Source organism: Equus quagga, chromosome 15, assembly GCF_021613505.1.
Source record: "Equus quagga isolate Etosha38 chromosome 15, UCLA_HA_Equagga_1.0, whole genome shotgun sequence".
Lineage (NCBI taxonomy): Eukaryota > Metazoa > Chordata > Mammalia > Perissodactyla > Equidae > Equus > Equus quagga.
In genome coordinates this window covers 1,754,229-1,777,397 of record NC_060281.1, presented here as the reverse complement: position 1 = coordinate 1,777,397, position 23,169 = coordinate 1,754,229, and the positions used below count along the sequence as shown (strand labels likewise).

The following is a 23,169-nucleotide window of genomic DNA, read 5'->3' as shown; positions in this document are numbered from 1 at the left end:
AGACACACAGCCCCTGGGCACACGATCGCTGCAGCACACAGAGTGTGCAGACGTTTCAAAGGAAAGTAGCACAGCTGTTTACAGAACTTCTTCATTTCACCCCCCGGGGTCTTTCCTTTGTTCTGTGTCCTTTTCACTCAAGCTATGCTCTTTAAGGATTCCTTGGCAGCCAAGTTCTTTTCTGAGAGGGGGAAACTGTAACAAGGACTGTTCCTATGAAAAGTAAAAGCACTTTCATATAACTAAAAGATCGTCAGTATTTAAGAGTTTTGTTACTTTCTTAACACAAAATAGCAGTTACATAACAGGCACAACTTCAGGTGCCTGGTGTGAGCTCCAATCTAAAACTGAGGAATGAAGCACTGGAAATTAGGAAAAAGAGGAAGCAATTCACAGATTTATAAGAGTTATGATACTACAAACAGGTCTGATCCCCAAAGGCATTCTCTTCCCGTTTATTTATTCAATTTCAAAGTCACATTCTCCCATTTATTCCTTTCCCCATGACCCACAATTAAACGGACAGGACTTGCATAGCAATGCTAACCAGCCAACACCCCAGGCAGAGTAATCGCCAGAGACCCCATGGCCACAAAGGACACAGGAGAGGATTCGGTACATGCCCACACCCCTCCAGGCTAAATGCAGCTGAAACCTTCCCAGGACAGGTGGAGCTTGTGGTCTTCATCTTCTCCAGGAAAGGAGGGAGGCAGGTAACAACTGTGCGCTCCCGTGTCTTACCAACAACCAGCTCCTGTTTCTTTAGCCAACTCCTTTTTCTTCAGCTGTAAGCTGCATCCTTTTGGTCCCTCCCTGGGAGATGGCTAGCAGCCAGCTCCGGAGACTGGAGCCCTTGAAAGGATGACACGAGGGTGATCGTCAGAATGCCCTTAGAGGAAAACAGAAGAAGCTAAACAAATGTCTTCAGCTCCCTTTGAGACACACCACTAGGTGAAATCTTGTTTTATTTTTTCCAAAGAGAAATGAAAAAATTCTTGATCTTCTGAAATGTCAGATGCTATAGGTAATCTCAAGGAATAGAATTACAATAAAGAATGTTACACTCTGTATCCTGCTTTTAAACTAATAATTTCAGTGGCAAAAAAAAAAAAAAGACCCAAAACCAAAACCCACCCCAAATCCATCAGGATCCAATGAACTAGGACACAAAGGGAAGAGCAGTGCCAATAAGACGAAGGAACGCAGAAGTGATGGCCTGGAGCCAAGGGTCCTTTCCAACGTCCTTGTCCATAAACATCTGAAATTCTCCAACACAGAGTCTACATTTCTATGATCCAACACGCTTGTAAATTTTCTTTGGAACCAGTTTGGAAATTAACAGCATGTCTGCTCTTTCTCTTTCCTGCGTCCGCCCCCTAATGATTTCACCATCCTTTCCTCCTAATTGTCACTTGGCTCAGTGCTATTCACTCCACACAGTGTCCTTCGCATGACTTTCTATTTCCCTGGCTCTTTTTTTGCCTGTTTTGATTTCCATACAGCACCACTCCCACGGCATGAACTTCTGAGGTGCAAAAGCTAATTACTTAAAGGAGCTAAGAATTCCAGAAGGCAGAAATGTTCCTACTTTTATATTCTCAACCCTTCTCCTATGTCATTGGGTAGAAGATCGAGTCTAACATTTCCTCCATCTCTCCTGTGTTTTTCCACTAAATATCCCTCACGGACCTACTGTGTGTCCAGTGCTGCGCTAGCCCCAGAGCAAGGAAGACAAAGTCCTTGCCTACAGAGCCAAAATTCTGGGAAAATAAAAGCAATGGCACATCCACCTGCAAAATTCATCACTTGAGTTTGACGCTGACAGGGCTGGAAGGGAAGCAGGTGGTGCAAGGAGAGCGAGCACATTGCAGAGAAGCTGCCTGTTTGGGACCTGCTGGGGCTCCTCGAGGTCATCAGCACAAGCTAAGCCTAAAGCAGCAGCAGCATTAACCACTGTGGACAGGAAGACCAAAAACCAAAAACCTGCCAGGAAGGAGGGAACTCAAGTGCTGCAGGCCCTTGACAGGGCGTCCCACTGCATTCCTTAATTAAAAAGATCTATTTCAGATGGTGGATGTTAGAGTGAGAACTTACAGATAAGCAAAATAGAAGGCTAGAATGATCCATGTGGTTACGGATTAGAGCTGGAGACAGCAGTATGAACTCACATTTACCCTAATATAGAGATGGTCATATATAGATACATTGATAGATATGTGTATCTCTCCTTGCTCTGTCAGCTGAGGGGGTCTAGGAGCAATGACACCCCAGCAGCAATGAGCCCACCTAGCACCCAGATCTTGGTTTCTGATACCATGCTCTAATAAAAGGAAGCAGAGCTACCTGGAGAAGTAGCTGATTCTAGGGCTGGGGCAGAAAATATACAAGATGATCCTGGGGTATCTTTAGAGCCAGAAAGTAAGAAAATGCACAAGGAAAGAAAAACCCACAAATTGATGGAGGCACACAGAAGACCCACAGGAGTCGACTGAAAGACCTCCCAATGGCCAAAGCTGGAAGAATTTGAGCAACAGAATGAAGCAGTATTGGGTCACAATCCAAAGTATAAAGTAAATGCTGAAAACAAATACAAGCTAAGGTATATAAATAAATGATTGAATAAAAAAGCATATGGGGAACAGACAAATCCCCCATGCAGAAGAATTCCAAATAATTATGTGAGGCAGGGGCTGTAACTTCACAGGGAAGAAACCAGTAAGCCCTCCCTTAGCTAGGTGATCAAGGCCAACATCAACAGTGACGAGACATGTTGACAGCATGTACCCTTGACATGAAGTGCTGAGACTGGAACTTGACCTCTGTGGTCTTTTTAAATACCCTTCTCTAATAAGAGGAACCCCAGTTTCTTGGAGAAATGGCTGATTCTAGCACTGGGATGGGAAAAATACAAGATGAGCCTAAAGCATCTTATAATGCCAGAGACTAAGGAGGTATTTAAAAATGCAAACAAAACCCCAAATAAACCCACATTGATGGGGTCATGTGAAAAGCACACAGCCAACTGAAAGAGCTCCCAGTGGCCAGAGCCGGAACAAGCTGAGCTATAAGATAATACTGACAGTATGTACCCTTGACATGATGTGATTAAAATGCAACTTTACCCCTGTGATCTTCTCCCAAACCCACAACCACATTCTACTCATGAGAAAAATCTCAGAAAGTTCCAATAGAGGGGCATGTTATAACATACCTAACCAGTACTCCTCAAAACTGTCAAGATCATCAAAAACAAAGAAAATCTGAGAACCTGTCACAGCCAAGGGGAACCTATGGAGACAAGACAACTAAATGTAATGTGGTACCCAGAACAGGATCTGGGAACAGAAAAAGGACACTGGTAAAAACCAAGGACATCTGAATAAAGAACAGACTTTAGTTTGCATTGATTCATTAATTGTAACACAGGTACCATACTCATGTGGGGTGTTAATAATACGGAAACTGGGTGTGGGGTATGTGGGAACTTTCTAGTAGCTTCTCAGTTTTTCTGTCAAGCTAAAACTGTTCTAAAAATAAAGTCTATTGTTAAAAAGAAATCTCTTTCAAAAGTTCCCGAGGCGATCATCCTTCTCGAGTCACCCTGTCGGGTATAACGCAGACTTATTCTCTGGCCCGGGGTCAATTTTTCACTCGCTTTCTGTATTCTTCTTTATTGTGCACACCAGAGGTCACAAGCTGGAGCATTTGGCCATATGTGGCCCTAAAGGCAAGTCTGGTCTGGCCTGCACAGAGCTTGTGTCTTAAATTGAGACCTGTTAAAATCCAAAGGTTTCTGGCCTCTCTGAAAATTTGGCAAACTGCGCTAGATCCCATGATGGCAGCAGTGGCATTGAAAGGCCACTTTCCGCAGGGCCAACCCTCCCCTGTTCACCATGGTTCCCCACCATTCCCGTCACAGCCCCAAATCTCAGTCTACAGGTCAGTCACCATTCCTGACCAGCTTGTGCTGTCACAGGAGACAGTCTTCTCTCCAAAGCAGGAGGCTCAGAAACAAAGCAAACGGGCCGTGTATGTCAAGTGTGGAAATCAGTAAACAGAAACCTCATTAAAATGGAGTTGGGAGGCCAAACAGGGACACTCTGACACCGCACCTTGACAGCAGAGCCCAACAGAAAGAAGAAAGACTTCCTCTTCTTGACCAGCAAGAAGCTCAGCCAATGAGAGACTGTCACAACTCAGCCACTGAGAAGCCACAGCATATGGAACTCTCAGTTCTTCCAATGGACTCTTTGTTTACAATAACCCCCCAACTTCCTTTTCCCCCTCTATAAAGATTTTCTCCTCCCCTTGCTGCTCCAGACTTGCACGGGGCTCCCCATGGTTGCAGACCCCAAACTGCAATTCTTTGAAGATCCCAAATAAACTCACTTTTGCTGGAGAAATAACTGGCTGTTTAAGGACAACACAAGAAAACAGGGAGGCAAGACTGTTGTATGTATGGAAATGAGGAACATTCCAGTATATTTAATATGCAAAGTATGTGTATAAAACACACCATTAGAAATAATAAGAACTGTGAGAAATATATGGGAAAGGAACATAATTAAAAATCTTAATAAATGAAAATAAACCAGGTTAAAGTTTTAGTCCTTTAACTTTTAATACAAATAAAGTCATACTACTTACACACGGCCAGCTTCACTTAACTGTTACTTGCTCGAAGGCATATGAAGGTGTGAATCCTGGACTGTCTGGGAGGAGCTAGCCTCGGCTCTGCTTATTACAAAGTGAGAGTAATCAAGACAATGTGGCATCAGTGTAAAGACAAGCAGATAAATGGAAAAGATTAGAGAGCTCAGAAGTAGTTCTTCCCACAAATGGCTGCTTGATCTTTTTTACTAAGATGCCAAGGCAATTCAATGGGAGAAAGGATAGTCTTTTTAACACATAGTGCTGGAACAAATGGACATCTATGTTAAAAAAAAAGAAAGAAAGAACTTTGATCCGTATACCTCACAATACTCATAAAAATTAACTCAAAATAGAATCATGGACCTAGACACAAAAACTAGTTATAAAATCTGTAGAAGAAAATATAGAAGAAAGTCTTTGAGGTCTTAGGGTAGGCAAAGATTCCTTACATAGGACCTTAAAACATGAACCCTAAAAAATTTCACAAATTGGACTTAAAATTAAAATTTTCTACTCTCCAAAGGATACTGTTAAAAAATTTTAAAGCAACTCACAGACTGGGAGAAAATATCTCAATACATATATCTTACAAAAGACAAATTCAGAATACACAGAATTCTTACAGCTCAATAAAAAAGGCTAAAGTATGATTGGCATTAACCATGCTGGACAATTAAAATATGGCCAAAAGATTTGAACAGACGTTTCATCAAAGAAAAATGAATGAGCAATTAGAACTTGCAAAGATGTTCTATATCATCAGTGATTATGGAAATCAAAACCACAATAAGATACCTTCACATCCCTTTAGAATGGCTAAAATTGAAAGACTGACAATACTAAGTGTTGATGAAGATGTGGAGTAATTGGGTCTCATACATCCCTGGTGGGAGTACAAAATGGTACAACCACCTTGGAAAACAATTTGGCAGTTTCTTGTAAAGTTAAAAAATATACTTATCATATGACCAAGCAATTTTCTAGGTATTTACCCAAGAGAAACGAAAGCATAGGTACACACAAAAACTTGTAGCTGAATGTCCACAGCAGCTTTACTCTGGAAATAGCCCTAATGTGAACCATCTTGGGAACAGATTAAACAAACAGTGATCTATCCACACAACTGATTACTACTCAGCCATACAGAGTAATGAACTATTGATATTCACGACAGCATGAATGAATCTCAAAAACATAATGCTGAGCGAAAGAAACAAAGGGCTACATATTGTATTAGTCCCTCATGTGAAATTCTAGAATAGATCAACAAATAGGTAGAGACAGAAAGCAAAGTAGAGGCCACGGGTGGTGAACACCAACTGCAGATGTTTATAAGGTGATAATTACGAGGCTGCAAGTGTTTGCCAAAACGCAGCAAACTCTACACTTAAAACAAGACATTTTATTATAGGTAAGTTATACCTCAATACATCTGATTTAAGATAAAAACAAAATATTAGGAGGTTTCAATACGATCTCGTGAGTTAAAGCCCTAGAAATATTAACACCCCAGTAGCAATACATACAACCTAACACTCAGATTTGGTTTGCAAATACCATTCTCCATTAAAAGGAATCAGAGCTCCTTGGAGAAGTGGCTGATTCCAGGGCTGGCCAGGGAAAGTATAAGATGAGTCTAGAATTTTTTGTGCCAAAAAAGCAAAGACATGCTCATAGATAAACAAGGACACGTGCAAAAAAGACAGAAGCTGGTCTGAAGCGTTGCGGCCAATCTCTGAACAATTTGAGCATCAAAAAGAATGACACTCATAGATCAAAACACACTGGGGAGAAAGGGAGCCCCAAGCCTGTGGTTATAGATGGGGGGCGGGGAGGTGTGAGAGGGAAGCTGTTCTTTAGGAAGAAGGCCAGCTGGCAAATGTAGAAGAAATGATCCAGTAAGGAAATCACCATTTGGTCTCCCCGGTGCAATAATGAATTGAAGCAAGAATCACTACTGGATGCTGGAACTCTTGGGTAAACATTGCTGGGAAACAAGATATTCACAGTCTCAGAGTATCAATCTATGGGTTACTTATTAGTTACACACTGTCTCAGAGTATCAATCTATGGGTCATTAGTTACACACCATCTCAGAGTATCAACCTATGGGTTTCCTAGTAATTACAAAAGAAAGATGTGCCTTTACAATGGAGAACTTGGCGGTCACTACCTTGATCAAGTGGTCAAGCTTGGCCTCACCATCCGTAAGATGACCTGACAATATGTGCCACCTCACTGGACGCAGGAGAGGAAGACATAATCATCTACCTGGTGTCCTTGCTAAGGAGGTTTGGCCTGAAGGTATTTATGCGGAAACAGATGACTCATGGAGACTAAAGAGCCAAATGCAATTTGTGTGTCTGTGAGTGAGTGCGTGCGTGTGTGTGTGTGTGTGTGTACTTATCCTAGCCAAATTTACAAACTATTTAAACTTCTATTTTCCTCCAGGCTTCTAGGAAAGTAGCACTGTTGCAGAAAAGAACTCCTGCCTAAGAGCATAATGCTACTGTGACAATATTGGACACAGACAAGAGAAAAGGGTTACTACTTGGAGGTCCCCCTACCCTACACGAGCCCATCCTCTCTCCTGCCATCAGTGTTAAAACACACGCCTTCTGGAAAATTCAAATAAGCCCCATCTATTTTACTATCCCTTGTACAGTTCTATATACTTTAGTAAAATTCGATGTTTACTGAAATTATGAACATAATTAACAATTGCCAATACCACATTCATCTTCATTTGGATATCAAAAAGGAAAACTTTACATAAAATCAAATGTGTAGTTAGGTTTGCAGAAAACTTCTGCAAATTAGCTTGTTAACACATTCTAACATATTAAGCTGTTGCTGCCCTTTAAAATGTGCCCCTTTTACTATACATTCCCCAAAATGTCTCAGGAGAGCAGAGGGCATATTAACTCATCTCTGTGGCAGCGTGTCCAGCACGTAAAAGGAAGTGTGTCCAAGTGTACAGTTCACTTGGCATGGGCATCTGGAGCTCTAACCAACGTACAATGGCTGGTCTCGTTAGTCCACTGGCCTTTCCATGCAATAGGCAGACTTACATACCAAGAAGTAATCCAGACTTCAGTAAAGTTGCAAACCAATACCACTGACGTGAAAGCATTAAAAAAAATGAATATGGTCTCAGAATATGTCTTCTGGTGCTCTGTGTGTGTGTGTGTGTGCATATGTGAGTGTGGGTGTGTGCATGTGTGAGTGTGGGTGTGTGCAGAGGGGGGATGCTGAGGAGTCAGGCCCAGGGGCTGGGGGCACTGGTCCTCTCCATGCAAGATTCACATTTACTGGACCTAATGCACAAGAAGTTGGGAACTTTTAATTTTGGTGGAGTCTTTGACTAAATAGTCTCTTGGAGTAGCAGGATGGGAGTTTTAATTTTTTTTCACCTATTAATAAATCACTAGAGTACTATGGTGATCAATACAGCAAAGCATCTCATGGTAAATTCTAATTTCCCAAATAAATAGAGCATTATGAGAATTCCAACTTGAAAATAAAAGCTCCACAGTCAGAAGCAGTGGATTAGATTTATTGCTCAGGGCAATAAAAATACATCTTTAAATCATGGTACAGCATGGAAAAGTAGAAAAAAATCTATTCCATAATGGCACTTATATACATTTAAAATACTGCACACAAAACATGATACATTTCACAAGGAGACACAGAAACGAAATAATCCGCAGCATGCATGCTAGAATAGATGCCTGACAGTAAGGACAAAGGCAACAAGAAGGGAGGGAGCTTGCATGCGACGATGTCGATGGTAGGTTAGGATGGGGAAGCACGATCAACTCCACCTCTGTACCTGAAATCTGAGAGAAAGAAAAACACTTTTCAGGCTCTCCTGATGGGAAATATACTCAGAATATGTGACAAATGAATAAAAGAGGAACAGGGAGGGAACCCTCTAAGATTATAGAAGTAATTAAACACTCTCAGAAAATACTAAAAAGGAAGAATTTGATAGAACTTTCCTGGGCAGTAAGTAGACTCTTTGTAGCCTCAGCAAATGGTTACTTTACAAAGTTATCATGACCAACCTTTACTTGGTTTACCTTCCCCTCAAAAGATGCAGGGGGTACTTGAAAGAAAACCTAATTCAGGAAAGTCCAATTCATAAAAAATACAGAGGCTGTTTACTCAGTATAAGATTCACAGCAGGAATTATTTAAATAAGGCTTTGTTTACAGGTTATTCTCCCAAGTTCTTACCTTGGGAGAAGAGCATAAGAAAAGCAAAAAGGATTAAAAAAATGAGAACCAACTATATGCTATTTACAACAGACACACCTTAAATATAAGAACAGAGACAGGATAAAGTAAAAGGATGGAAAGAGATACACCAGACAGTCAGCATAGGAAAGCTACTGTGGTTACAGTAACATCAGACAAAGTAGTTTTCAAGACAAAGAGATCACCAGAGGTGCTGAGGGACATCTCATAACAATAAAAGGTCAATTCATCAAGACAAAACAACAAATCTACAGGTGAATGCACCAAATAACATAGCTTCAAAATACATGAAGCAAAAAGTAGATAAATGTAAAAGGAGAAAGACTAATTCACAAGCACAGTCAGAAATTTTAACACAGCTCTCTTTGTACAAGATAGAGCAAGCACGCCAAATATCAGTACAGATTTAGGGAGTTTAAGCAGCACCCCACTAATTGATATGTACAGAACTCTAAACCTAACAACTGCAGAATAAACATTCTTTTTAGGTACACATGGAACATGCACCAAAACCGGCCGTATGCTGGAACATAAAGCAAATCTCAATACATTTCAACCAGTGAAACTAGATTATGTATTCAGACTGCAAAGAATTAAACTAGAAATCAGAACCACAGATAATTTAAAAAGCCATAAGTGTTCACAAATTAAGCAACATACTTTGAATTACTTAGTAAAATTATACAAAAAGATACGAAAAAATAAATCAACAGAAATTAGAAAATATTTTGAAGTGAACATGAAAACACAGCGTCAACATTTATGGGATGCAGCTCAAACAGTGTGTTTAGCTTTCAGCATATATCAGAAAAAAGAAAAGTAGAAAAATCAAGGAGCTAAGTTTTTATCTCAATAAACCAAAAAAAAGAAGAGAAAATTAAATCAAAAACAAAGAAGGCAGGCAATAAAAGAGCAAAATAAAACAAAAAAATAAATGAATTAGAGACAAAGCAAGTGAAAAGCTGGATCTGTGAGCCTGACCCCAGCACTCAAATCTCAACTCCACCACTAGTTAGCTGTGTGGTCTTGGGCAAGTTAGCAAGACTCTCTGTGCTGTTCCCACATATGGAAATGGGTATAGTAACACTACGGTACCATAGGGTTGTTTTGAGGATTGAATGAGGTAACACAGGTACATAAATAAACGCAGTATCAGTGTCTGCTGCCATCACTGCCACCACCATCACCATCACCACGTATTGCTCAGGGCAGAGATTCTCCGACCGTGGCTTAGACCATGGGACCTGTCACCAGGCAAACCCTGTCTCAGATGAGTAAGAAACAAGACACCTATCTTTCCAGGAAAAACTACACCATGTAAACGCTACACACTCAGGCCTGGAATAAGGGATGCTCTTCCTTCTGTGTTTCAGGATTTAGAAGTTTAGTCTCTCATGCATGTGGGATCATGAACATGAACAAAAGCCAAGTCATTTAAAATCATGCCTGGAAATGTCTCACCAGAGACCACCATCCTAGGAACACAACCAGAAAACGGAGAATTACTTTATTTGTGTGTCCTTGTGAAATGCATAACACTTTGTGTGCAGTATTTTAAATGTACATAAATGGCCTTGTGGAACAGATTCCTCCCCCCTCCCATTTTTCTATGCTGTACCATATTTTTAAGATCTATTTATGTTGCTCTGTGTAGCCAAAGTTTCCCTCAGTCCTGGATTTTTTAGTTCTATTGGTAGTATATGATGATATTTTTCAGATATGGGAGAGAGACCAAAACCGAATTAATAAAACCTAACAGGTAGCATCAAAAAGAAAATAATTAACAATAAACCTAAGGAAGCAAAATATGTGTACACTGAAAACTATAAAACATTGCTGAAAGAAGTTAAGGAAGACACCAATAAGTGGAATAGCATTCCATGTTCATGGATTTAAACATTTAATACGGTCAGAATGAAACACTATCCAAAGCAATCTGCAAATTTAATGCAACCCCTATCAAAATCCCAATGACGTCTTTTGCAGAAAGAGAAAAAAGTCCATCCTAAAATTCATATGAAATCTCAAGGGACCCCAGACAGCCCAAACAATCTTAAAAAAGAACCAAGTTGGAGGACTCACACTTCCTCACTCTAAAACTTACTGCAAAGCAACAGGAATCAAAACAGTGTGGTGTTGGCATAAAGACAAACATACAGGCCAATGAATAGGACAGAGAGCCCAGAAATAAACCCTCATGTACATAGTCAAATGATTTTCAACAAGCGTGCCAAGACCATCTAATGGGGGAAAGGACAGTCTTTTCAACAAATGGTGCTGGGAAAATAGGACATCCATATGCAAAAGAATGAAGTTGAAACCTCACCTAATACTATGTACAAAAATTAATTCAAAATGGACCCACCTTAATTACTAAACATAAGAGCTAATTATGCAACTATTAAAAGGGGAAAAGTTTCGTGACATTGAATTTGGCAACATTTCCTTGGATACGACATCAAAACCAGAAGGAACAAGAAAAAAATAATTGAACTTCATCAAAATTACAAACTTTAGGGCATCAGAGGACACTATCAACAGAATAAAAAGGCAGCCCTCAGAATGGGAGAAAATATTTGCAAATCACATATCTGATTCATGATTAATATCCAGAATATATGAAGAACTCTTAAAACTCAACAAAAACAAATAACTCAATTTGAAAATGGGCAAAGGACATGAATAGACATTTCTACAAAAATATATACAAATGACCAACAGGTACATGAAAAGATGCTCAACATCACTAATCATTAGGGAAATGCAAATCAAAACCACAATAAGATACCACTTCACACTATTATCAAAACCAGAAAATAACGAGTGTTGGAGAGGATGTGGCACAACTGAAACCCTTGTGCTCCATTGGTGGGAATATAAAACGGTACAGCCACTGTGGAAAACAGTATGGTGGTTACCCCCAAAATTAAACATAGAACTACCCCATGACCCAGCAACTCCACTTCTGTATATACCCACATATAAGAATTGAAAGCATAAACTCAACAGATATTTCTACACCCACGTTCACAACGTTCAGCAGCATTCACAACAGCCAAACCGTGGAAACAATCCAAGTATCCTTCACCAGGTGAAAGGTAAAATGTGGAATATACATACAATGGAATATTATTCAGCCTTAAAAAGAAAGAAATTTTAATACATGCTACCATGTAGCTAAACCTTGAAAACATTATGACAAGATCCAACATCCATTTATGATAAAAACTCTCAATAAAATGGGGACAGAAGGAAAGTACCTCAACATAATAAGGCCACATATGAAAAACCCACAGCCAACATCATACTCAATGGGGAAAAACTGAAAGCCATCCCTCTGAAAACAGGAACAAGACAAGGGTGCCCACTCTCACCACTCTTATTTAACATAGTACTGGAGGTTTTGGCCAGAGAAATTAGGCAGGAAAAAGAAATATATGGAATCCAAATACGCAATCAAGAAGTGAAACTCTCACTGTCTGCAGATGACATGATGTTATATATAGAAAACCCTAAAAAATCCATCAGAAAGCTTCTAGAAGTAATCAACAACTAGAGCAAAGTTGCAGGGTACAAAGTCAACTTACAAAAATCAGTTGCATTTCTGTACTCTAACAACCAGCTAACAGAAAGAGAACTCAATAATACAATCCCTTGGGGCCGGCCCAGTGGCACAGCGGTTAAGCGCGCATGTCCCACTTCGGCAGCCTGGGGTTCGCCAGTTTAGATCCCAGGTGCGGACATGACACCTCTTGGCAAGCCATGCTGTGGTAGGCCTCCCACTTATAAAGTAGAAGAAGATGGGCACGGATGTTAGCTCAGGGCCAGTCTTCCTCAGAAAAAAGAGGAGGATTGGCAGCAGTTAACTCAGGGCTAATCTTCATCAAAAAAAAAAAATAATAATAAAGAATACAATCCCATTTATAATCTCAACAAAAAGAATAAAATATCTAGGAATAAATCTAACCAAGGAGGTGAAAGACCTATACAATGAAAACTGTAAGACATTATTGAAAGAAGTCGATGATGACATACAGAAATGGAAAAATATTCTATGCACATGGATTGGAAGAATAAATGTAGTTAAAATGTCCCTACTACCTAAAGCAATCTACAGACTCAACGCAATCCCAATCAGAATCCCAATGACATTCTTCATGGAAACAGAACAAAGAATCTTAAAATTCATATGGGGCAACCAAAGACCCTGAATAGCCAGAGCAATCCTGAGGAAAAAAGAACAAAGCTTGAGGCATCACAATCCCCGACTTCAAAATATACTACAAAGCTATAGTAATCAAAACAGCACAGTACCGATACAAAAACAGGCACACAGATCAATGGAACAGAACTGAAAGCCCAGAAATAAAACCACACACTTACTGAGAGCTAATCTTCAACAAAGGAGCTAAGAACATAAAATGGAGAAAGGAAAGTCTCTTTAATAAATGGTGTTGGGAAAACTGGACAGCCTCCTACAAAAGAATGAAAGTAGACCATTATCTTTCACCATACACAAAAATTAACTCAAAATGGATCAATGACTTGAAGGTAAGACATGAAACCACAAAGCTCCTAAAAGAAAATAGAGGCAGTAGACTCTTTGACATCAGTTTTAGAATACCATGTCTACTTGGACAAGGGAAACAAAAGAAAAGATAAACAAGTGGAATTTCATCAGACTAAAGAGCTTCTGCAAGGCAAAGGAACCTATGAACAAAATGAAAAGACAACCCACCAACTGGGAGAAAAATATTTGCAAATCATATATCTGACAAGGGGTTAATCTCCAAAACATATAAAGAACTCACATAACTCAACAACAAAAAGACAAACAACCCAATCAAAAAATGGGCAAAGGATCTGAACAGACATTTTTCCAAAGAAGATATACAGATGGCCAATAGGCACATGAAATGATGTTCAACATCACTAATCATCAGGGAATGCAAATCAAAACTACACTGAGATATCACTTTACACTCATTAGAATGGCTATAATCACCAAGACAAAAAATAACAAATGTTGGAGAGGATGTGGAGAAAAGGGAACCCTCATCCACTGCTGGTGGGAATGCAAACTGGTACAGCCACTATGGAAAACAGTATGGAGATTTCTCAAAAAATTAAAAATAGAAATACCATACCACCTAGCTACCCCACTACCAGGTATTTATCTAAAGAACTTGAAATCAACAATCCAAAGAGACTTATGCATCCCCTGTTCATTGCAGCATTATTTACAATAGCTGAGATGTGGAAGGAACCCAAGTACCCATCGACCAATGATTGGATAAAGAAGATGTGGAATATATACACAATGGAATACTACTCAGCCATAAAAAGACAAAATTGTCCCATTTGCAACAACATGGATGGACCTTGAGGGTGTTATGTTAAGCGAAATAAGCCAGACAGAAAAAGACAAATACTGCATGATTTCACTCATATGAGGAAGATAAACCAACACGTGGACAAAGAGAACAGTTTAGTGGTTACCAGAGGGGAAGGGGGTTGGGGGGTGGGCATAAGGGGAAAGGGGCACATATATATGGTGACTGAGAAATAATAATGTACAACTGAACTTTCACAATGTTATAAACTATTATGACCTCAATAAAATTAAAAAGAAAATTATCAGGCATGTGCAATGGATTATCTTAGTTCATATCTGTAAATTGGAAATCTATTCTAAACCTACTTACTTATCACCTACCTACCTATCTATCTATCTGTGGGCAGATACAACAATTTTATGTTTTGGGAGAGATTTTGAAAACCATGCAAAACTTAAATTTCACATTTCAACAGCACCATAAATCAAATATACAATAATGTGTTAACTTGTACAGACTGAGCAAATATTCCATCAGAGTCCAAAATATTTGAATAGACACATCTGAGCATTATTGAATCCGGTAACAAAAAAAGCTCTAAATACCACCTGGAATAGTTAATAAATAAGACCGCTCACTTTGGGTGTTCTATTTTACTTTTGTAGTATGCCTTAAAGCAATTACTATTCCATTACTGTTCACACAAGAGAAAACTTACCAGCTTGTAATTTAGAGGCAAGTGGAGCAGACAGAAGAAAATGGAGCCGCCCCAGAGGGTCTCCAAGAAGCAGCGGACAACAGTCTAAATGTGAAAAGACACACAGCCACTGCACCAAACCACAACCCGGCCGTCTCCAGGTCTGTTCACGAGAAAGACTAATCAGAGAAAAGTAGCTGGAGGGCAAAGAATGATGGAAAAAGACAACAGGAAGGGGCAGAAGGGAGAACGTCTTTTAAACCCAAACTAGTTATTTCTGGTCCATTAAAATATCAAAATCCCAAATGAAAACCGCTTGTCTCCAAAGAAAATTCTGTAAAAATTAGTCATAACTCAAGTACTGTACACCCAGGGAGAGTAAAAACATCTGTAGCTCTAACATTGACAGCCTCAGAAAATGGGCTGTAGTTTTCTATATACATTTTTACAGAATTCTCACATTTTATCCGACCTATGGCATGACTATTAATATGCTTTTAGATGGAGAGAAATAAAATACAAGGGGCACATTTCAGGTCAAATAGTCTCTTTGTACTATACCTAAGAGAATCTTCTAGGTTTCTTTGCTTTGAAAAGACAATCACCCTACAGAAGCACCTGCATCTCTTGTCTCCTTGCAGGAAACACACACAGACTTCACGACCCAGGGAGAGAAGTGCCAAGCATTGTAGATTTGAGTTCCCTTTGGATTGTGGCTCCAATAAGCTGCATGTAAAGGGGGAGCATATAAATGATATAAGCGCTTCAGAAAAGGAGCCAGAGAATTAACCCTCGTCCCCTCCACCTACCCAGAGCACAGACAGCTCAACAGCACCAACCACAAAACCCAGACACAGGGCCTCTTTAGTCCACTCCTTGCCAGAGACATCGTGGAGATGCAGTCTCATTAACCGAGTGGGCCCCTTAAGTGTCTCAGAGTCGGCCTGTCTTCCAGTCTTACCTCATTAAAGTTTTTTTCTTCTTCCTTGAAAAGTGCTACTTTTTAACCTTTCAATTCAATTGATTTCCTAGGTGAAAGCAACTTCGCCGGAAAAGCACCAGCTTTCCACTCAGGAAAGCTTGGAAGGTTTTCTAACAAAGAACGGAAACCTGATCAATAGTGTTATTGAAAATATGACTAGTTACAGACTCGCATTTATCTGCAGTTGTGGCTTTTCCTAAAGCAGTTTAAATCCTCTTCAAATAAGCTTTTCCGGAGAGCTGGATCGATAGGGTGCACTGGCAGGCAGGCTCACCCGTGTGCCACAGGGCAAGACCTCACCCAGGCCGCAGGAAGAGCAGGAGGAGCCCTGGAGATCCTGAGCCTGAACCCCGCCCACCTCCTTCTCAAAGGCAGGGTTTGCAGGTGCCACCCCCATCGACCTCCATTTGCAGGAGGATGTGGCTCTGAAGCAGGACTGTTCAACGCAAATATTTCTCTCTGGTGGCACAGCTCGGGTGAAACGGGAGGCTGAAAATTAGTCAGCTGTATGGGAGAAGAAAGCGCCATTCCGGTTACCAGGGAGGGATAACTGAACACGGACCGCCTGTTGCACCTCTAATTTAATTTGGAGACCTTTCATCTTTACCTTCCTTCCTATGCCACCAGTGCTCAGGGAGCTAATTTGTACCTGGTTCATTTTCCTCTTTTATCTCATCTACTTAACATCAACCATGGAAATCAGATGCACTACGATCAAAAGATGAAGCCTGACTTGGGACATTTGTGTGTGTGTTTGAGGAAGATTGGCCCTCAGCTAACATCTGTGCCAGTCTTCCTCTGTTTTATTTGTGGGACACTGCCACAGCATGGCTTGATGAGCAGTGTGTAGCTCTGTGCCCAGGATCCAAACCCAGGAACCCCAGCTGCCAAAGCGGAATCTTTGAACTTAACCACTATGCCCCCGGCCGGCCCCAGGACATTCTTTCCTTAAGTACTGCAAATTACTTAAGAACTAATTTGTGTGTGTGCACAATGCAAAGAGACCTATGCCTCGGCCCTACAGCATCTTCCCTTCCCCCAGGAGCTGCAGTTTTCAGATGGTTTTTCTGGTCCTATCTTTTCTCCAAGAGAGCAATGTCTGGACTGTAATCCACATGGAATCATCAATCCTAGACTGGGTGTAGGGTAGACCATCCCATCAATGCACAAGACTAAGAATGCATAAATTCCACTATCTGACGTTTTAGAGAGTTCAATACTGCTTTCTATGAAAACACTGCTTGCTAAGGAAAAGAATGTGTTGTAAAAAATGGAATGTATCAACGTGTATGCTGGTGACAGACGCCTACTCTGTCAAAAACACTCATGTGGGGAGGAGGAATGGTGGTGGAGAAAGGGACTAGTCATGAAATTACTGTCTGGGAAGAACCTCTAGGAACTACAGAATTTAAATTCTAAGTGTACCATGCATATTATGATTTTAAAAAATTCCTTCTGTTCTGTATTTTCTATACTCCGCGTGCCTCTCTAAAAGAGTTGCATATGCTCTTAATTTAAGTCTACTTTAGTGTCTTCAAAGTTTTGCAAGTTTTTCCCTTCCTAGTTTCCTTTTGGCCAATAGTATTTCTTCTCACCCTCTCTTCTTTCTTTCATCTTCTTTCTTTTTCTTTTTCCCCCTATGGACCAATGAAAAAACCTGGCCGAGTGGTTAAAGTTCCACACGCTGGCTTCGGCACCTGTGTTTGCCCGTTGGGATGCTGGGCATGGACCTACTCCACTCGGCAGACATGCTGTGGAGACGACCCACATAAAAGTAGAGGAAGGTTGGCACAGATGTTAGCTCAGGGCAAATCTTCCTCACCGAAAAAAAAGAAAAAGAAAAAAACCTACTGGATGCTTCTCTTGCTGCTTAATATCCACTACCGCCAAGCGTTCCTTTCAGTTTGGGAAGCACTGAAGACAGACACTGTTCTGACCGTTTCACTGCCCGTAGTGCCCGCTCCCCCACGCCTCTAACACAGCACCCCAACAGGCTGGCGGCGGGGAACGCACTGAAACCAGGCCCCCTCACGGCCCACGCCGCTGAAAGGTTAGCTAACAACGACGTCATTACTTCACTCTCACGGAAGCACATTTTCACAGGTAAGGCAGCTTCCAAGCTGCAGAAGAAAGAAACTTTGAGGTTTAAAATTATGGTGTACTGAAACGCAAAGCTCCTTCCTTCAGAATACAAACCACATCTTTCGGGTGAAGAGCACATAAGCAGGATCAAAATAAAAGCCCAACTTAAATAAACCAGAGGACGTCTCTAATCTTGACACCTATAATCTCTAATAACAAAGACCATACCACACAACGTCAAGCTTACTCATTTCTTCTGAGAAAACAGGGAAGGAAAGCCCCATAGGGTGAAAGGATGAAGAAGGAAAGATGGAGAGCAATTACTGGTCCTTTTACACACAAAGAAGGAGGCGGTGAATGCGTACGAAGGGGCGACTGCCCTTAAGAAATGGATTTTTAAAAGCCACGTAGGCAGGAAAATTAAACTGTTAGAGTACAGAGAACCTCTGCCCTCAGTTAAGAAAGCCACATGGATATTCGGATGCAAGTGTGGGGCCTATATGATTACTAGACGCACAGGCCGCCCACTTTACTGGGGGGCGGGGTCTTGGAGGCAGGAGGCCCGGGAATTTGGGGTAGAGGAAGGCGACCGTCGCACGGGATGTGAGAAATCCAACACTTTTTTAAAGATCTACTTGTGTACGAGGAAGAAGAAAACTGACAAAACCATGCAACCCAGTCTCGTTTGCAGGAAACACAGACCGCAAAATACCAGCCTCAAGAAACACCACCGGCCCCCCTCTCCGCCGGTCTGGGCACGCGCGCCCCGAGGGAGGAGCGCGCCTCAGCGGCCGGGCCGCCGGTAAGCACCGGGGCGAGCGCCCGGGGCAGGAGAGGCCCGGGAGAGGTCCGGAAAAGGAACCGGCAGTCCGGGGGATGCCTCGGGCTGCGAAGAGACACACCCACCGGGCCGCACAGCCCAACTCATTTGCCAGAGGGTTTCCTTGCACAAGAGGTCATCTTCGGAGTCAGAAAGGGCCTTTGCGGGGTGGGGGAAGAGGGAGGGAAGACCCCTAGGAAGTCAGTGTTGTCACTACTACCCATTTCCGTGCCAGGGGGCTGGACGAGGGAAAGGTCTCTGGGCTGATTCTGAGTCACCACCTGCATCTTCCTCCCCATGCGGCTCTGGACTCAGTCACACCTGTGCAGGGGCCCCCGCTCTCCCGAGCTCGCCTGGCCGCCGCCCCTCCACCTCTGGGCTCCACCCTCACAGTCGCTCCTCACCCTGCGCTGTCCCTCGGCCCGACCTCGGGGCCCGGGGGCAGCACAGCCTCGGCCAGCCTCACTCCCTTGGGCCACAGGGGTCCTCTCGCCCGCCCTCCATCCCCGGGCCAGCGGGGGCTACGGGAGCCCCGAGGAGCTCCTCCCGGCGTCCCGGCGAGGCCCCTCCCGCCCCGCGGCGGGCGGCGCTACCTCCTGGAAGAGCTCCAGACTGTAGGTGTTGTCGTCGTCGGCGAAGAAGAGCACGCCGGGCTGCGCGCGCTGGTGCCGGTGCCGCTGGCGCAGCCAGGCCAGGCCGGCGTTGCGCTGCTCCGTGGCGCGCGGCAGCCCGGGCCGCTTGTAGCGCCGCGGCGTGGGCACGTGCAGGTGCGTGCAGGGCAGCCCGGCGCGCGCCAGGAAGCGGCTCACCAGCTCGCTGCGCGCCGCCGCGTCCTCCACCAGGATCCAGTGCAGCTGCGCCACCTGGCGAAAGGTGTTGGCCAGGCGCGTCAGCTCTGCCTTCTGCACCGGGCGGCTGTAGGTGGGCGTGATGGCATAGATGGTGGGCAGGGGCGGCGCGCGCGGCGGCCCGGACTCGTTGCGCCGCTCGGAGCCGCGCCCCGGGCCGCCCCTGCGGAGCGGGGGTCGGGCGCCCCCGCGGCCCCCAGCGTAGGGAGAGAAGTAGGGGCGCGGGGTGAGCGGGAGCGCGGGCCTGCGCGTGTCCACGTCGAGCATGATGATGACGATCAGGATCCAGGGCAGCAGGATGAAGAAGCGGCTGAACAGCACGGACTTCATGGCGCGATCCCCGCCGGTTTCTCGGACGTCCTAGGAGGAGCGAGCGGGGGACCCAGCTTGCAGCTTGGACGGCGGCGCCCGCACTCAGAAAGCGGCGGCCGGCGCGCTCTCCATGGGGTCGGGGTCGGGGCGCTGCCGGGCCGGGCGCCGGGCTCGGGGGCTCCGCGCAGGTGCCGAGGAGCGGGGGCCACGGGGCGGGTCGGCGGCAAGCGGACTCGGTGCAGCGCGCGCTGCGGGCCCGGAGTGGAGCCGACCCCAGGAAGGCGGAGATGCCCGCGCTCTTCCCGAGGACTGCGAGCCGGTGCGGGTCCCGCGGCGCTGCGGGCGCTGTGCTCAGCCGTGGGCCCCGATGCGCTCTTTGGGGCACCTTCGAGGGCAGGAGGCAGGCGCCCAGGGCTCCTTGGTCACGTCCCAGCGGGGGCGGTGAGTCCCGGGAGGGGACCCCGGGGCGCTGGTGCCAGCTCTGAGCGCGCGCCGCAGCCAAGCCTGCGCTCCGTCCTGCTCCTCTCAGAGCCGCTCCCGCTCCGGCAGCGATCCCAAAGCCGGGAAGAAAGAAGGAGCGAGGGGCGGGGGCGCTGCAGACTCCAGCGTGCTCCCAGCCCCCCCCCCCCCCCCGAGGGAGACCGCGGCGCGGCTGCGGGCGGGAGGGGAAAGGAAGGGGCCGCACGGCCGGGGAGGCGGGCAGGGGGCCCCGCGGGGAGGCGCGACCTCCGGGAGGGGGTGCTCGTCCGCTGAGGTCCGCGCGCGCAGCTTTCTCAAATGCTGCCCAGTCTTTGGAGATCCTCCAGGAAAGCTCATGCCCGGGCGGAAAACTCGGGAGCCTGGGGTTCGGGTGCGAGGAGGTGGGAGGGGCCGGGACCCCCCTCGGGAGCCCGGCGCGGGGTGGGCCGAGCGGCGGCCGCAGAGCGGGGTCCCCGAAAGGTCCAAGTCGGTGGAGCCGGGGACGAGAGGCCGCGCTCGGGGCTCGGCCTGCGAGATGCGCACGAGGAGAACTCGCTCCGTGCGATTGCTGCCCGGCTGCAGTGTGACCATTGGGGAAATTCCTGCAACTCCAGCCGAGCACATTTAACTTATTTTTCTCAGTAATTTGGAGGCACAGCCCCTCGGAGTCCGCGCCATCGGCATTATTCCGTCTGACCCTCCCAACGACCCTTTCTAGGAGGCCTGGCAGGTGGCATCACTTTCATTTTCTGGACGAGGAAGCCGAGGCTCAGAGTTTAAAGTGAGTTCCTCGAGGTCAGTGGCAAGCGGCCAAGTGGACACAGGACGCGGGTCCCCGCGCGGCGGGGGAATCACTCGGACACGGCTGGAGCTGCGCTCCCGGGGCGTGCGCACGGCTCACAGCGTCCGAGGACAGCGTCCGCCAGGCACGAGCACACGGCTGGCGCCCAGTGCGGACTCTTCTATGGGGCGCCCCTGCCGCCAGGCCCCGGGGTCTGTAAAGCACGCGGAGGAGGCAGGGGCCGCGCGCACGCTCGGTCCCGGGAGGCGCGGGCAGAGCCGCGGGAAAGCCTCCCCCCAGCCGGCGGCAGTGATTTCCGAGCCCGTTTCCTGGGCTGGCTGTCCTGCTCAGGCTTGCCTTCTGAGGGCGGGCGATGGCGAGCTAGGGGCTGGGGGTGCCCTCGGCCGTTCCGACCCCGAGCCCCCCCACCCCCGTCCCCCGTTGGTCGGTCTGTGAAGGTCCCTGCCTTCCCGCCGAGTCTGAAAGCTGAGAGAGACGTGTGTAGATGTGATGCGCCGCCCCCCCCTCGGCGGGGCCAGCCGTGGGTCCCCACCTCCCTGGGTCACCCAGAACGCACACTTCAAACGCGGCAGGTTAGCGCATCCCCACCGCAGGAAACGGCGAACCCGTGCCACGCGCTGCTGTTCTCGGCCAGCCTGGTGGGCCTCGACCCTCTCACAGCCTCGGGCAAACGTGCGCCCGTCCGGCCGGGGCTGCGCCCGCGGACATTGCAGTGGGCGTCTTGCGGGAGGGAGGTCAGCGCAGGCTTTTCTTAAATCCTAGAAAGCGCCACACACGCCCGCCCGGCCCGAGGAGATCACTGAAGGCCCCTAAGTCCTCTTGGAGTTTTTGATGTGCGTAGTTGGAGAGCGGAGCCCTGTGGGTTAGCTGGGTAAATCCCAGGTGGTTACCAAATTGTATTAAAAAGCATCGCCTCAGGGCGCCCTGGTGGCGCAGCGGTTAAGTGCGCACGTTCCACTTCTCGGTGGACCAGGTTGCTGGTTCGGATCCCCGGTGCGGACATGGCGCCTCTTGGCTAAGCCATGCTGTGGCAGGCGTCCCACATATAAAGTGGAGGAAGATGGGCATGGAAGTTCGCTCAGGGCCAGTCTTCCTCAGCAAAAAATAGGAGGATTGGCAGTAGTTAGCTCAGGGCTAATCTTCCTCAAAAAAATAAAAAATAAAAAGCATTGCCTCGTTAGTAGGGAACTCTTGGTTATTCTCACTTTACCATAAAACCTATTTCTTAATTGCTTCTTCTCCAGCAACCGGGGCTATTGAGTGATGACACACTTTCAAAATCAATCATCTTTTGGGATTTGAGATATTAACGGGTGCCCAGAATTCACACGTGTCGTATAACACAACACTTAGGCAGCACCTCCGCATCAAGGAGGTCATGTCATCGTTTCCGTTATCCTTGGTCAGCCTTTGCCTCCAGGTTTACCTCAATCAGCCTTCTGTTCGGGGCATCGTGGTTCTCCGAGGCAGGCAGACCTGGGTTTGAATCCCATCCAGGCTGCTTCAGCAACGTTAGAAAGTCGGTGAGCCTGTCAAAGCATCCGTCTCCTCGTCTAGAAAATGGAGTTAGTAGTACATACTCCCTGGGAATGTTGTAAGGATCAAATAGGATAAGTTAGGTAAGGTATTTTGCAGAGGAGCTGGCATTATGCAGGCAGTCAATAAATGTTATTTACATACAGATAACACTTCCTCAAAATAAGATCTTAACCCAGGAGGTCTTGCAGGATCGTCATCACACAGGAACATAAAATAAAATCCGTTCTAGACAGGACTGACAACCCTCTAAATAAGGCCCCACCTGTCGGGGAGGCATTAGTGTGTGTGGTAAAGTCTTCTCAATTTGGGGTAGGGAGAGGAAGAAAGAGGAAATCAATTTACGCCCAATACAAGGTGCAGCTTGTCTCGCAATAAGG

General features: G+C 45.5%; 1 protein-coding gene across 3 annotated transcripts in view; it reads right to left on the bottom strand.

The window, feature by feature from the left end:
- B3GAT2 (beta-1,3-glucuronyltransferase 2) overlaps window positions 1-20,156 on the bottom strand; it is a 54,127-nt gene extending 33,971 nt beyond the window's left edge. For all 3 annotated transcript variants that reach the window (XM_046639548.1, XM_046639550.1, XM_046639549.1), the window contains exon 1: window positions 19,426-20,156. In XM_046639548.1, the coding sequence (XP_046495504.1) occupies window positions 19,426-20,010 (585 nt within the window). In that variant the 5' untranslated portion in view covers window positions 20,011-20,156. The remainder of the gene's footprint in view (window positions 1-19,425) is intronic.
- Between the last annotated feature and the right edge of the window lie 3,013 nt (window positions 20,157-23,169).